Source organism: Sylvia atricapilla, chromosome 4, assembly GCF_009819655.1.
Source record: "Sylvia atricapilla isolate bSylAtr1 chromosome 4, bSylAtr1.pri, whole genome shotgun sequence".
NCBI lineage: Eukaryota > Metazoa > Chordata > Aves > Passeriformes > Sylviidae > Sylvia > Sylvia atricapilla.
This window is the reverse complement of record NC_089143.1, coordinates 57,272,427-57,289,121: the sequence shown is the minus strand read 5'-3', so window position 1 is coordinate 57,289,121 and position 16,695 is coordinate 57,272,427. Positions and strand designations below refer to the sequence as shown.

The 16,695-nt window shown below is 42.2% G+C and overlaps 1 protein-coding gene across 2 annotated transcripts in view; it reads left to right on the top strand.

Annotated features, from left to right (window-relative positions):
- RNF150 (ring finger protein 150) overlaps positions 1 to 16,149 on the top strand; it is a 112,709-nt gene extending 96,560 nt beyond the window's left edge. Inside the window, exons 7-8 of one of the 2 annotated variants that reach the window (XM_066317994.1) lie at positions 8,870 to 9,029; positions 15,882 to 16,149. In XM_066317994.1, the coding sequence (XP_066174091.1) occupies positions 8,870 to 8,988 (119 nt within the window). In that variant the 3' untranslated portion in view covers positions 8,989 to 9,029; positions 15,882 to 16,149. Of the gene's footprint in view, positions 1 to 8,869; positions 12,032 to 15,881 lie in introns of those variants that run through there. The other variant, XM_066317993.1, reaches the window with a different exon arrangement.
- Positions 16,150 to 16,695: the final 546 nt, after the last annotated feature.

The following is a 16,695-nucleotide window of genomic DNA, read 5'->3' as shown; positions in this document are numbered from 1 at the left end:
TGGCATCTCAGGTGGAGCTCAGTGTTGTTAGCAGCATTGGATAGGAAGGCATGATCATGTGTGAGAGAAGGGGAGAACATACACTCTTCATTCAAGTCATTCTACTACTGAGCTCTTGAGCCAGCTCCTTGTGCATTTGCTCATTAAATCTTCTAATATATGCACAGGTATTTTTGTGACATCTTTGCTCAAGGGTGTTTGGTGTAGCTGCTCTTGAGAGTTCACTCTCTGATTCCTCAGTGCTGTGCTTTGCTGGTGACCTGGGGTTTTTGAGAGCTTATGCAGTAGAAGGTATGTAAAGAGACAGATTGGAAAATCATGCACATCCTGCCATGACAAACAAACTCAGGCAGACTTCTGTGAGCTTTTCCAATCCCCTCATTCAAAAATAAACAGGAGTTGTCTTTGAGGCAAGCTGTTGTTCTCTGTTATAGCTGTGTGCATACTTGTAATTGAGGAAGGAGTTCATAGTATTAGGCAGAAATATGGGTGGGGGGGATTGTCACAGGGTCTTATGTTATACATCAAGTTCTCAGCATTAATTTCTCCTGTGTGGGTTTTCACTGTCTAGTAGCCTTGCACATGACCTGAAGAAGGAGTGGGAAGTTTCTAACATCCTGTAAAGAGCTGCATGTCCACTTCCATGTCCTAGTCTCATTCTCTGCCCATAGTATGTTGCTCTTCCAAGTGCCAAATGCTTTCTTGAATTTCCCTGCAGTCCTGAGGAGGAACAATCTCAGCTGGCTTTGTGCAGCCGCTTGCTCCCATGGAGTTCCCCAAAGAGAGGTCACAGCTCTGCAGCATGATCAGACCAGAGAAAAAGGGGTTGGGAACCACTATCTTTCCTTGAGTCTTCTGTTTTAATATTGTATCCAGCTGGGGTTACCGCTGCAGCATGATTGCTCTGAGGGATTTGTGTGGTGTTGTGTGGTTCATCTCTGAATCACCCCCTCAAAGGATGTTCTTCCTGATGTTCCTTTAGAACACAAGAACTGAAATTTCTCTCACCATAACACTCTTGCTCATTCAATCCAGGATCTGAGGGAGGCTGTTATTTCCTTCTTTCAGGCTTGCTGGAAGCAGGGCACACTGCTGACACAGGTTTTTAAAATATAGGTAGTTCACTCACAGTAGCAGTCCCCAGGATAGCCCATGGAAACTGAAATGCACAGGATTAAATAATGGGATTATACTGCTTGGATATAAGTCTCTTTATTTTGCCAGCCTGCCAATAGGCTGTGTGGTGTACAACACACACTAGTACATACAGCATTTAGCTCTGCTTTTGTCTCACACCTGCTGTTCCTTCAGAGTTTTGAACGGCTGGCAATGTGAGTAAAGGTGTTTGCTCACTGCTCAAAGGGTGTTTGTCTCTCCACATGTCTCACCTTGGCTACTGGAATAATCCTTGCAAGATCCCTTACACACCATTAACATGACAAAGCCTGTTTTTTTCTGTAACTGTATCACTTCATGCTCACTGTTTTGCAGTAACACCAAGGAGTGCTGGTCATTCAGCAGCTGCTAAGAAAACCAAGTAAACGGTCCCCATACCACAACACCTGATCTTTTAGATGTATAACAGCATGGTTACTGCAGGGACAGCTTGCAGGTGTTGAATGCAGTAATATAATACCAAAGGCAGGCAAGGTACTTGAAAATCAAAATTGTCATGTACTTGCAGCCCTGTGCTTCAGTGTTTTTTTTAATCTTTTCCCTTCTTATGGGAGATGTTGTTTTCTGATTTTCAATCAAGGACATGAATAATTTTGCATGTCATTTACTTTTGAAACTTCCCATAGGATCAGAAGAACATGATGTCCTGACCAGAGGTGCACCTGGTGCAGTATTTGAGCACTGAGGACAACCAGTGGTGAATGGTAAAGGGGAGTGTGCAGCAGCATCCCACTGTACCTCTCTCCTTCTCGACAGTGGGAAGGCCTGGAGGGAGAAAGGAAAAGCAGCTTTGCAAAGGTTTGAGGCTGGATGCCCTGTTGTGAAGGAAGTAGAATGGTTCTTGTCTGTCGGTGAGACGAGATGTGGGACTGAGGTATGGGGTCAAAGATGGAATAAAACAAATAAATTTTGTTTGTAGTGAACAAAACCCAATATGTGGCATCTTTGCCTATGGCATGGGGTTGGAACTAGATGATCTTCAAGGTCCCTTCCAACCCAAGCCTCTCCTGTGTTTCTGTGAAGACCAGATGTGCAGATAAACTGTGAAGGACCTTCAGTGTGGGGGATGAGCTGATCCAAGGACATAAAGTACAAGAGACAGTATGCTGACTTCATTGACTGTTCTGGTAATCTTTGTGACCAAATTCTGAGTGAGTTTCCAGTGGGAAAGAGGAAAGGTTAGTCATGTAGAAAGAAAAAGATATTGCAGTATCTAGGCCAGAGAAGGAGTTTCCCTGCTGGTCCCAGGGCAGGAACATGATGAGTATGACCAATACGATTAAGAACAAAGAGGAAATTATACTGAAAGCAAAACTATTGGATTTTCTTGTGCCATCAGTAGCAAAGGCATGTTTGCTCTATCACCGAAAAGGTTGGCAGCTCCCCACTAAGGCAGCTGATCAAAAGTTCCCAAAATGTCAACCAGTCTCTCACAGAGAGGAGACTGATCTCCAAAGTGTTGACTACTAAAATAATGTTAATATGTGCTGTGAATTTCAAAGGCTCAGTTGTTCTGATTCCTGGGTAAAATCCCAAGGATTTGTATGTGCTCATTAAAGACAGATATACATATATACACAATGGGAAACAAGAAGTTTTACTTTTCCAGGCAGTTGGACGCAACTGCTTCCATACAATAACATCTGGTATGTGTTCTGCCCTTCTTTTGCTCAGCTTTCTGCAAATGTGTTTGCTGTCTGCTCCCTGTGTTATATATCCTTATTTGGATGGAGGGGTTTTTTTTCTTTCTTTCTTTTGGAGAAAGCATTTGGGGTCCTGATACTTTATGCACTCTCTCTAAAAATGCATTTATTGGTCTTGCCAAAGCACAAAATGTCTTCTCAGGTAACTGGTGTTAAAGTTCATTGCTTAAGTACAACATGCTCCAAATTTAGGCTTCAGAAAATTAGTTATATTACTAATAAATTCTCCAACCTTGGCTTGAGATACTGGGATGTGATTTCCAGATTATGATGATGATGTTAGCCCTTCATACTGCAGGATGTTTAAAGACAAGGAACCATGTGTTTGTCTGTTTTTCATTAAGAGATGCTGTATATTCTCCCAAACCAAGTATCCTAGAAAAAGATTAAGGGAAGAAATTTTGTTTCCTTTTTATTCAGTTGTAAGGAAAAAAAAAAAAACAGGTTTACTTTGGGAAAGCCTCCAGTGTTTCATGTCATATTCAGTCCCGTCTATCAAGTCTCTCAATCACTTAGAGGTCCTCTTGAATTAATCTAGCCAGGTCATGGCATGTGGTTCTTTCCCTGTGTGCTGATATCTGGGTATTCTTGGCAAAATGTTTCAGACATCATCTGCTTTACCTCCTGGAAGAAGCTCTGTTGCCATTAGTACATTCGCAGAGCTCTGGCTTGTTATTTACAAAAGGCCCTCTAACCTTTCCTTCCAAAAGCAGTTACCACACTCAAGTACTTGTTCCTCTTGCTGCTCAGATAAATCTCCCTCTGATTCTAGGGAACAGCAATGGAATATTTCCCCAGTGCTCTCTTCTCAATTGTAGCCAGCCAAACTTCTTTATCTGTTTTGTTAGCCTCTGTGTACAAAAGGACCACATTAGTAACAAGGGATTTTATAATCCTTTCTCCTCAAACATATCCCCACTGTTTCTTTTGCATTCAAGATTTTATAGGCATTTTTAACATGTATCTTATTTTATGTTGTGTTAGTGCAGTTATGGCCAATTCAAAGTGTTAAAAATCTCAAGATGATATGGAAGGAATTTGAGACTTGTAAAACGATCCAAGGAGAAGTATGAGATTATTAACTTGAGAATAATTTTAACAATCAGTAATATTTTTTAAAAGAAGGGGTCTTAGTGATAAATTTAACTGGTATTGTTGTGAAAGGAGCTGCCATTTGAGGTAATAATTTCATAAGATGTACTTCCTCTTAGACTATGAACAATGAAGTGATGCAATGGCAAGGCCACAGTAGGAAGTAACAATAAACTTTGCAATGCTAAAGTGCATTCTTAGGCAGACAAAGAATAATAGAGGACTCTAGATATGTCTCTCGTAAATCAAATGTGATGAATTGTGGTCCTGGTTGTTCTTATGCTGGAAACAGAATCTGAACTGCTTGCATTGGCATTCTTCTATGGCTTCAAGCTGAGAAGAAAGTGTTTTGATAAAGATCCCATATCAATGCCTCTAGTGACTCTGGATGTATTTTCTGATCAGGTCCTCAAAGCTCTAGGAGATAGTGACATTTTTGGTTTCTTATGAAGCAAAATCCTTCTGGATGCATCTGAATGTTTTCTTAGAAGAAGTGAGCCCTAGACTGGAATAAGGTTCATGGTAATGCATGCATTTTAGATACTTGTCTAGATCTGAGAGAATAACTAATACCAGGGATTTCATGGTTTTGATTCATCTGTCTTTTGCAAATGGAAGGGTTCTGAAATAAGGTATATTTCACCACAGAGAGGATGTGAAAGGAGTAGTATTTCTCTGCTTATTTTCAAATGGGTGTAATAGCAGAGGGCTACTCAAAGGTCTGTAGAAGGGAAGAAGTGCCGTTTTAGACAAACCTGATATATATTTAATGCCAAGAAGCTTTTGTTGTTAACATTTTAGCATGGTCTCATTTTTTGCTGATTTCCTGGATGCAAATTGCTTATTGACATTTGAGCCCAGTTATGGGCTTTTACAGCTCGGTGAGCTTGGGGGAAATCTCAGCCTCTGAGGCGAGCCAGAGCAATTTTAGGAAAGCCCCATGGCACTGTCCATGTCCTAGGGACATCAAAGGAGAGTATGGGATGTGACTTCCTCAGGAGGAGCACAGTGGTGAGCAGGAGTGAGGCCTCCATGAGTGCAAAGTCCACCCGAGTTTCATCAGCTTGTTTCTCACCCTTGAGTAGGTCATTGCAAATACATCTCAGCTGGTGCCCATGCCTGTATGCTTGGCAGAGGAATGGGTTTGTAAATGCACTTTTCACTCACTGTTCAATGCCTAGCTCCCTCCCAAGCCTCTTGCAAGCCGTATCAAATTCTTAGAAACCCATTGTCTGACCTCTTTCTTTTGGAATATTTATTAGTACAACAGCTACAGACTTACACCAATGGTTACGAATAGCAGAAGCAGTAGTTAATTATTACTAGTGTGCAATCTTACTGTTGTCAAATCACCAGAGTAATTAGCTGTTTTCATCCTTGTTTGATTGCAGTAATATTCAAATGTAAGCATCACTTGATGCACTTTTCAAGAAGTAAGGGCTGTACCTTTGTGTGGGCCACTTCCAAATCTATGTGGTGATATTCTTCCCGTGCTAATGTAATTGATTTAAAATAATATTGGCTGGAGAAGGAGTTTGGTTGATTTCACCTCTTAAAAGAATGTGTGTCAGGAAATACAAGTGAGTGGAAAAGTCTGTCTGGACAGGCAGCATGCTGTGGTGTATTATGTTTCACTGACATGAGAGGAATGTGGCAGGGAGGTCTACAGTTGCCTGCTGTAGGCACTAACACTCTGGCTGGAAAGCAGCTTGGGATGTGCCTTTTGCTTCATTAAGCAAAAGGCTTTCTGCCTGTGGCAAGAAGTGCTGTAAAACACAGTGGAAGTATGATAGTGTGTTGTGGTTAGACAGGGTTGCCAAATTCAAGTATATAAAATCACATGTCAGATATTCCTACATAAAATCTGTCTAGAAAATAGAGATCTAATTTTTAAAACACTTTGTTTCCTTTTTGCCTCTTAAGCTTCATTTATTTTTAAGTGAAAACAGATCTTCACTGAAAGTTGAGATCGTCATCTGACTTCAGGGCTTTAAGAAGAACAGCAAATTACAAAAAACTTGCAAAAGGGCCATAAAGGTTGTTAACAGTGAATCGGGCATCTTCTGTAGAAGCTGTGTGATTGTATAAGCTTTGTATTGTAAATAGGATCTGAAAGGCAGGGATGCAAAATGCAGGCTAAGCTCCTGGCACTTGCAGTGTAGTTGAGGTTTGCTTACCTTTAACAAACAACAGTAACTGTGCTGGCTTGTGTTATTGAGCAGCCAGCCAAAAAACCCCAACAAAAGAAACCAGCACAGTCTGGCAAGCCTGTGATGTGTGGGGGAGCCACGTTGAGGCAGTTTGTAAACCTTGCAGCCAGAGTTACCTACACATCCATGCCTGATGTAACTTGTGCAGCCTCCCAGAGTTTCACCTGTGTGTGTTGGGGTCAGTAGCAGGACTCCTGTTTACAGGAGCCAGCAGGTAATGCTGAGGAATGCATTACTTTCCTTATGTTGCCTGCAACTTCCAAAGGACTGTCAATGCTTCCCTGAAAGGGAAAGGTATGAGAATGGTGATGCCCAAGTTGTTCTGCTCACTCTGCCAAAGCTGTAGCTTTAGGGTTTTGATCTGCTGCACTGGTAGCAAGCAAGGAAGGTGAAGTGCTTCTGTTTCTAGGCACTATCACAGTGCTGGGAAAAGCAATGCCAGAGCATAGGCATGGATGCTTTTAGGCTCGTTCCTTGTTCCTGCCCACCTGCACCTCAGTTCAAAAGAAGACAAACTACAAAGGCCACACTTTGCAAAGACTAAGATCCAGGAATTTGATTAACTATATAGGATTTGTAAAGTAAAACTTGATTTTGCTGGTTTGGAGGGTGTGTGCTGTGTACCTACGTTAGATATTAGGTAGGTAAACTGCAAATCTGGTCCTGTTCTGTCTGCTTGTCCTGAACTTAGTTGAGATTTTTTTCTGTTGTGCAACCCTGGGAGAAACAACAACTCCTGAAATAGCGTTTCAGCATTATTAAACACTGCTGGTTGGATGCTCTGACATTTGGTGTTGGCAGCTCTGCCTGCCTCTTCAGCTTGCATCTGGCTGTCACTATTCAGCCAGTCCTTTTCTTGTTCAGATAGAGAACACCTTGGCTCTCAACAGTGCTCCACGTGGCTGTTCAACATAGCTAAGCCTCAGGAGCTCTGTCTTGCAAATAGAAACTTGCTCTTAAGCATAATTTTCATTGTTTTTAAGAATCCTACTAATTATAGAGGAATGATAAATGATCCAGTGGTCTGAAACCACATTATTCTGACTCAGGGAGCTGTTACCACTAAAGATGGTGCTTTAGGTGTTGGAGGTGTCTGAGGTGCTCTGATGTACCCCAGGATCTAGCAGCTCACATTAAGGTTCAGTGTCATTGAAGACCACTCAAGTCTGCAGGATGTATCATTCACCTGGTAAATACTTCCTCCACCTCCAGTGGAAGCATTTATAGTCAGAAGCAATGCCTTGAAGTGTTTCTTAATGTCATATTGAAAGGGCAGAAAAAAGATAGAGGTGTAAAGATGTTGTGTGTGTTAATTATTTCTCTTGCAATCAAGAAAATATAAAAGTAATCCATGGTGAAAACTGGGAATAATTGTGAAAGAAAACACTGACACTTTCAGTTTGAATAATGCAGATCCCATTCAAGCTTTCTCCGCAGAACATGAGGTCTGATCCCAGCACAAGTAAACACGTGTGGGGGTTTTTCCTATAAAAGATTTAAAAATCATGCTGCTCTTGGGAGGTGACTGTGCTCACTTAGCTTCAAGTGAATAATTAAACTGTGAGGAGTTATTATTTTTCTGGCTTCTCTGTCATGTTTCTTACTTATGCTTAGATATTCAACTTCTAGACTTTTTAGCATCAATCAGGTTCTGCTTCTATTGTCTAAAAAACAAAATATGTAAAGGAAAAACTGGCACAGATTCAAATACATTGCATTGTTATAGTATAAATACCATCTTTGTAATTAAACCACTTGAAAATATAAACCATCAAATTTTTCTCTCAGGGACTCAGCCACCTTTGAGGGTTTTGTGTCTTTGAAAATTTCCCTAGTGTGCCTTGCTTCCCTGATTGTTCTTGGAATAAAATGAGCTTTTAGTCCTTTAAAATCTGTTGGCTTTCTTCACTGCTAAATATACACATGTTAAGTTCTGTGGGATCAAAATGAAAACAAGTTGCTCTTTCTATGATGTGATTTGCAGTTTGGCAGAAATCAGCAATACAACTCTTAGTGTATTTGGAGTCAGGGTACATTAAGGTAGATCCCTTTGGCCTAGATCAAGAACCTGCAAGGTATCTTCAAATCAGAGGAAAGAGTGAGAAAGAAGGATGAGAGAAGCCACTTGAGAAGGCAGGTAGCCTGGCCCAAAATCCTGGATTTCTTTGTCCCGGTCCAATGCCCATGTTCCTCCATTAGACTAGACAGTGCCCTCTTTAAAGTGTCCTCTGAGACTCTGTCACTTAATGAGGGTTTGGGCAGATTTTTTTTCCCCGTTAGGGATGTTTTCCTGATGACTGAGTTGCTCTACCAGGTGCCTGTGGCTTTGTCATTAACTTGCTATTTTTGTGGGGAGAGTAGGATAATGCCAGGTTAAGGCAGTGAAAGGGGATGGGGAGGGCAATGCTCAGGTAGTGGGATGAACTTTATGAAGGACCTGGATGAAAAGCCCTGGGAGGATTAAGAGAAGAAAATGTTATCCATCCAGGCTCCTTTTCATCATGTTTTTCACTATGAATAGCTTGAATTGTAGGATATTTTTGAAGTGTTTTAGATAACAGATAATGAATAAGAGTAAAGTTTGTAATCACAAATCTCACTGGTGGAGAGACCTCTGGGTTCTACCTACAGAACGAAAAATCAGTAGTACTTTAACATGACCTTTTCCTGTCTTTTCTACCCTGACAGATGAACAGGAGCCAGCAGTCAGCAGTGATTCAGATATTTCACTGATTATGGCAATGGAGGTTGGACTGTCCGATGTGGAGCTTTCCACTGATCAAGACTGCGAAGAGGTGAAATCCTGAAAAACAGAGATCCAACACTAAACTCCAGGGGAGGGTCACAGGTAGGGACCGAGTCAGCTTTCTAGGATTTGGACCAGTCATGCACATGCCTCCAGAGCACTGTCACTCCTGCACACTCCATACTGGGACGGTCATGAAAAGCAATAGCAACTGGTGTGTCTGCCTGGACGTGGTTTCATCATCTGCACACCTTCCTTCGGTTCACACGGGAGATGGATGCTTCCAGTTTACCCACGTGCTTGGGAGCCATCCTGGAACTCGCCAGGGGCTCCTAAACATGAGACTGAAATGACAGCCTGAGTGTTTTCTACACTTGTTCAATCAAGTTTTTGTTGGGTTTTTGAAAAAGCATTTGTTTATTTTATTTGTTTGTTTGTTTATAGTTTGTTATGAATGGACACTATTTTTATTGACTGACCCCAGCTTTTTCAAGAGTTCAGTCCAGAAATCCCGTTCACTGGTCACTTCATGATCTGACCAGGATTTATCATTGCCTTGTTGTTTCTGCATGAATTACATGTGGCTGGCTTCAGAAGGTTGATGCACCAGCACCCTGCATTAATGTAACACCTGCTTTCATTAATTGGAAGGCTTGGAAATGGTGTATTCTGAAGGCTTTTATTTGTAAGAGAGCTCTGAATTAGCAGAAATTCGGGTTAAAACGACATTAGTTTGTCTTTTACTTAGAGCTTTGTTCTAGACAGGTATTGTATGGTGTGAAGGAGAGAAAGAAAAGCTTAAAGCATCACTCCGTCCATGTAGTCCTGTCCTATATTTTATGCTTTTCACAGGTGTCAGTACACTAATGTCCTTCCTTCAAGTGACAATTCAGTAGCTGGAAAAAAAGATCTAGCTTAATGTCATTTCTTTTCTTAATTTTACAGACCAAAACCAGATCAGTGGGCTAAAGGAGCATCTGAGAGGTTTCAGGAGGCTGCTTATTAACAGTTCTGCATTAAGTGAGTGACAGTATTCTTACAAAGGGTCTGGAGATGCTGCTATCAGTGTCAGAAATTGCTAAGGGAGCAAGAGGCAGCTGTTTGAAATGTTTAATTCTTGGTTTGCTTTGGGTCTTTTCCCTTAGTATGTTTCGATTCTTACATTTTGACAGCAGTTTTTGTCTGCTTGTTATCTAACAAGAGTTCAGGTGGTTTTTTGCCCTCCAGAGTCTCTGTCAATATTGTCAGAAGCATAACAGCATATTTGCAGTTTGTATACAGATACATATGCCAAAATATATTGGGGAGGGAATTTGAAAAAAAAAGAACTAACATAAATCAAAGCATCTAAATAATAATGGCCTGACATAATAATCTATTTCATCCTGAGCTCTGCTTTCCAGGTAAGAGCTCATTGTTAATTGTTCAGTGTATGATTTGGTTTTTCAGTCCAAATAGTCAACTGTGAAGAAGCTTACTGTTACACAAGAGTACATAGTTTCTGTTGGGAGTCAGATGATTTGAATCACATTACTGCCTCCTGAGTCAGTTCACAGAATCAACAATTCATCTTACATTGAAATTTCATGCAGAGGTCAAACATTTTGACTTGGCTGTGTCATGGCAGCATCTCAAAATGCAACTGCTGGGGCTCACTGCGTTTAATCCCTTGTGTATTTACTGGTTAAATGTGAAAACCAGCTTCCAGCCAAAATTTGTGTTTGTCAGATTTTAGTCAGGAACAAATATGTTTAGAGCTATCCCTAAAATTTTGGCTGACTTGCTTCTTTAGTATAGAAAGAAGGAAAAAAGTATTCTCAATGCTCTTTTGTCCATTTAGAACTAATTCAACATTTAGTTTAATTTTGGTTTGTGTTCTTAGTCCCTAAATTGAGCAGTAATCTTGAAGTAAAGGTTTTAAACTGAAAGAGGACAGATTTAGATTAGAGATTAGAAACAAATTATTACTGTGAGGGTGGTGAGGCACTGGAAGAGGTTGCCCAGAGAAGCTGTGGGTGCCCCATCCCTGAAAGTGTTCAAGGCCAGGTTGGATGGAGCTCTGAGCACCCTGGGATAGGGGAATATGTCCCTTGCCATGGCAGAGGATTTGGAACTAGATGATCTTTAAGATCCCCTCCAACCCAAGCCGTTCTGTGATTCTATGAAAATGACCCATAAATGTGCTGTTACCTCTTTAGAAGCCATTGGAATGAAAATCCTTTTTCAATTAAAGAGATAGAGGCAGCTGGAAGTCTTAGTTAAAAAGAAAGTTACAGACTGTTCCAGAGGGTACACTATGTCAAACTTGACAATATTTGGGGTTCTGTAATCTTGATTTCTGTATCCTTTTATCTCTTCTCTATTCCTTACTGCTATGGGAAAGGCCTGACATATCAATGTTGAAATTGATCCCTACACACAAGAGTTTGCAGAACGTACTGCATCAGCTCCACTTAAGCTCTGTAAATAATGCTGAAATGGGTTTTAAGTGGTGCTTACATCAAATTTTGACCCAGGAATGAATTTCATTTCAAACGACTGCAGGGGAAGGAGTGAGGCTGGTTATATACAGTAAGGGCTCCTTATAGAAAGCCCACACACTGGTACAATTTCTTCTTCAGCCCTGGAGACTGGGTGCTACATGTCACAGGAACATCACAAACACGATGTCCAAGTTGCCAGTGATCCTTTCACATGTGCACACTGTAGCTTAGCACACAGGCAGAGAACTCCTGGCCAAACTGTTTGGGTTTCAGAGGAGCTGTCACCAAGTCTTCATTTTATTTTGTGAACTAATTAAGTTGATCTAAGTGGATAGATTGACCAATTAGCTTTTGCTGTAGCAGAACCACCCATGGCACAGCAGAATGAGCAAAGTCTGTGGAAAAGTGAGGCAGGAGGGGAAACTCTCAGCTGATACTGAGCTGGGTCCTTTGCTCAGCAAAATCATTAAAGGGAACTGTGCTCAATAAAGCATCACAGATTTGTTAATTCAGACCCTGCACATATTTCTGAGAGTTAATGAGGAACTTTGTGGAGGTCTCGTGCTGTGCACACACTTTTCCTAAATATCCCGTATTCGATCTGGTCCCTTGGGGTCCACAGGTGGCAGAGGCAGGATGCCAGGCTGGGTGAATGGTTTTGCCATATCACCAGTTAGTGATGGGCCTTTTGGAAGAGGCATCCTAGCAAATCTGGGTCAGGAATCCTTCTGCTTTTGTTTTCCCAGTTCTATCTGCAGGTTCACTCAGGGAAGATGTTGTTCCATCCCTGTCCTCAGGTGTTCTGCAGCTCTGAGCACTGTTCAGTGATGATGAGGGCAAAGCCAGGTTACACATCACTGAAGTCTAAACTTAGGAAAGCACTTAAGTAAATGTTTTATTCTGTCCTTCTTAAAAAAAACACTTATGATTAAATTTGGACTTGCACCAAAATGGCATTATTTTCAACAGGTCTTCTATGAGCTTAATTAAGCCCCTGTGTCAAAAGGAAGTGTTTTCCTAAAGCTCGGCCTGACCGACCATAGTCTTTGCATATATAACCTGTGAACTACCTTGGGAATTCGAGGTGCTTTATAAACTTTAAGACCCCCTGATGTGTTTGTAACATGTATGAAAGCCTTAATTCTGTATCTCTGTGTGCCCATGCACACCTTGGTTCTGCTGCCCACTTAAGCTTGGGCATTAAGTAGGTGAGGTTCAGCTGCTGGGGACGCAGCACTGGCTGCTCAGAAGGGAGAGCAGCCTTTAGCATGCAGCCAGGAAAGAACAAAATCCTCTAGAGCCCTCTGACAAGCAAGTGTTCACGGATAAAATTCTGCAGGCTGGGCTCCTGCACAGGGGCAGTGGCCAGGGGATTGTATGGCTCCCAGGAAAAGGCACTCATGTCGTTAAGTTGATCCTGTGCCCCTCCCAGCAATTCCTATCTTGTCATCTGAAGCACTTTTCAGTTCCTTTCCATGAGCAACTGGAGGGTGGGAGAAGCATTTCCTGTAGTCAGGCTCATCATCACTTGGGCTGGCTTGCAGGATAAAACTTGTTGAGACAGGAACTGCACTCAGAGTATCCTTGGATCTTCTTAGGTTTCACCAAGCTGCCTTCCCAAAGGTCTGTTCAATAGGTAGGAGGCATAGAAAGTTATACAGGCAGAATTTGGCACTCACAAATGACCTGATGTGTGCATGCAGATGTGCAAGGCACCAGGTCTACATCCTCTCCCCACAGCTCACCTGTTCTGCTGGGTATACACATCTGGCACTTAGTTAGGGTTTGGCCTTTTTTATTTTCTGACTGCTTTAGAGCCTCTAAACCAGGATCAGGACTATCATAGCACTGCAGTTTATTCTTTAAGCACTCTATAGAATTCAATTGACATCTGTGCATATAAAAGTGCATTGATGTGAGTATGGAAACCGTACTGTTGTGAAATCAGTTGTCATTTCTTGGCCTTTTATTTGAGGGAGGTTGTGGAACTAAAGAAAAAGGCTTTATAAGGCAATTTAGAAATACGGATTATTGGAATCACTTATGATAAGTGATCCCTTGGGTCTCGCTAATGACCCGTGGATCAAATCCCAAGGAAGTCATTGCAAGAAGGGCATTGATGTTGGGGTGCATCCATTTTGAAGGACTAAAATGGCAAAGAAATCCAGCCTGCTCCTTCCCAGCCCATCTCACAAGTGCTTGTCCAAGGGTGAGCCTTTGTTGCAGGGGAAGGAGATCATGGGATCAAACTTGCCCAGTGCTGCTTCCTCTCCTGTATTTTGTGCCACCAGTGTCTCTTGGAGCAGATTGGAGAAGGGAAAGGAGCTGGCCCGAGTTCAGCTCCAGGGCTTGGTGAAAAGCAATCCATGGGCTTTCAGCAGGTTCAGGACAGCCAAGCTTCGTCATGGCTACTGCTGACCCTGGGATTGGAACTTTGTTGGTGTACACTGGGCCCATGTGGACTCACTTGTTTTGGAGATGCAAAAATGTGTGAGTGTAGTTGGGGCAGGCAGTGAATCGGCTTGGTTAGCTCAAGCAGGAAACACGATATGGGGAATTTTAGGGCTGAGGGAAAATGAGGCTGGAGGTGTTGCTTTCATAGGGTCCTTAAATAGAGGAAATTGATCCAAAATAAGCACTCTTTCATTTTACCAAGCTGTTGCCTGAACTAATTGATAGTTTCAGAGAATGAAGAATGCTAGCTGGACTGTTCAGGGAGGGTTGGTTTGTGAAGCAGATGGCAGCTGCAGGTTGGGATGGAGGGCGACAGTGGGGGCTGTCCCTCTGCCACACCACTTACCCCACTGGGCTGGACACCCACTTGGCCCCTTTAACTGCCCACTTCTTTTCCAAGGGAGCACCCTTCTAAGCAGGAGCTCTGTTTCAAAGGGAGAAATAAAGAAATGAAAGATGGGGATTTTGAATGAAAAGCCAACGGATGATTTCTCCACCTGAAATTAATCTTGTTTCTCTTGAGTATTTTATTTGTGAATTGGTGGAAGTTACTTCTTTCTGTAGTGAATGGAAAAAGAAATGAGAGGAAAGAAAGGAGTAATACTGTTTTCCCTTTCTTGTTTATTTCTTGATTCTTCAGTCCTGAGTAGCATTAAACACAATAGCCAGATCAAGATGCTTGTTTGCTCTGAATGTATACAGTTATTTCAGATGTCAAATATCTAAATGTTTTGTATATGTATGTAATGCCATCCTCAATACTTGTTTCATGTTAGGAACCTGAAATGACTGTACCATTTTATAATTAGATATGTAAAGAGGGGACAGTGGGTGGGAGGGTCTGTTATTTTTATACCAAGATGTTCCTTGTATTTAGTGAACATTTAAAACAGTTTTGTACTTGTCAAAATATACATTCCATCCATTTCCAGAAGAGAATTATTTCTATTTAGAGTAGTTTATAAGCAAACCAAAAAAAAAAAAAAAAAAAAAAAAAAGGTGGCATCCCACTTGTATGCAGTTCCTGAACAGAGCAGCAGTATCCTGGTTTTCCATGATGGCAACAAAGCTTTTTCTAGCCGTGTCTCTTCTCACATGCAGCAGAGCCATACCAGCAAATGGCAGTCTTATAAAAGGAATAAAAATCCCAAATAAATACCACATGGATCAGTGCACAGCTTAATGAAATAACTTGGTTAAGATCAGAGACAGTGGTCTGTCCCAGTGAAATTCTCCAAAGTAATCAGTCCTGCTCTGGACAGCAGGAGCAGATTTACTGGGAGCATTCAGCTCTCTGTCCCTGCCTGGCAGAGCCACCAACCTCAGCAAGCTGGAGGATGCAGGGTTGTCACTCTTCTGCACTGTGGCTCTGGCTATGCTGCAGCTTTGGTTTGGGAAACGCCTACCAAAAGGCCATGGCAAAGTCACGCTGTGGCATTGGCATGGCCATCCTTTTTCTTGTAGTTGCTGTCTTCATTCCCTCCCTCTCCCCGCTACCTGTGACGTGCTGCCAAAATTGTGCAGTAGCAGTTTGTGAAGATTTTTTTTTGCCTTTTTTCCCTTCTTTGCAGTCTTGCAAATCAACTTTTAACTCTTTGCTGACATTTTGTAACGTATACATCTTCCTCTCCAATGCACTTTATCTCTCTTGAAAAACGTGGGAGTCAGAGAACTACCATCTTAAAGGGATTTGCCTGAAATCATGAGACACATACTTTTTATTATTTCGTGTCCTTTTTGCTTTGTTAGATACTGTACATGCTAAAGAGCATAGACAGTGACTCAGCTGGGGGAAATACCGAAATGTTGTGGCTAATACTTGGAAGCATTATTCAGTAGTCCAACATGGCTATTTTTGTTATATAGAGGATTATAATGTAAATACGTGAGACTGTGTTACTACGTACTAGTAAAATATTGCAACTCTCAAAGTTAAGATGGTGAAGTCCAAGGAATTTTATTGCAAGTTTTTTAATAAAACAAATCTGATTATTGTGTTGTATGTATTTTCTAACAGCCTGTGTAAACCTGGAATTTCCTGATGTGTGAAACTCGTGAGTTGTTTCTTCCTGAACTCAGCCACTGCAAACTTTGGTGTTCATAGGAGACAGAAGGTACAGTGGGAAGGGACCCAAGTGACAGCCTGGTCTTTGTGACACATCTCCAGCTCCTTACTTATTCCTCTGCCCTTCTGTTGCTTCTAAATAGAAAGCAGCAGCTGTGTGAGGTAAATGCTTCTGCTGCCTCAAGGGAGAGCCGCAGCCTCAGCCCAGACACTGGGCACGATGTGTTAAAACAGCTTTAAAAGATGACTGCTCTGCCGTGCCTCAGTGGGAATTGCAGCACTGTTGTGAGGGGTCATCCATCTGCTCTTCCCTTGCCTTATCAGACATCACTGTGCATCCCTGGGAGCAGGGGGAGGAGGAGAGCCCAGGGGTTGTTGGTATGCTGCTTGCAAGAGGTCTGAGGCACAGTAAAATGTAATTTTACTGCCTCAATGTAATTGAAGAGACTCATCTACTGGAAATTTTGTCTGTGAGCGAAGGCAGAGAGAAATCCCTGAAGGAGCCAACTCCTGGCTCAAGCTACAGCCCTGCCGCGGGTCCAGCCGGCTCCTACCCTGGCCCACCTTTTTTGCTGTTTGGCTGGTGCGGCCAGCGCACACACACACAAACACCCCTCTCTTTACAGCCGCAGCACCGCGTTCGAGGTGCCAACATGCCAGGTCGGCTGGAGCCCCGGGTTGGATTCCAGCCAGGAGCCGGGAAGGCAGCAGCTATGGGCCAGTTCACTCTCAGCTCCCCAGCCCCTGCTGCCTCCGTGCTCCTGTG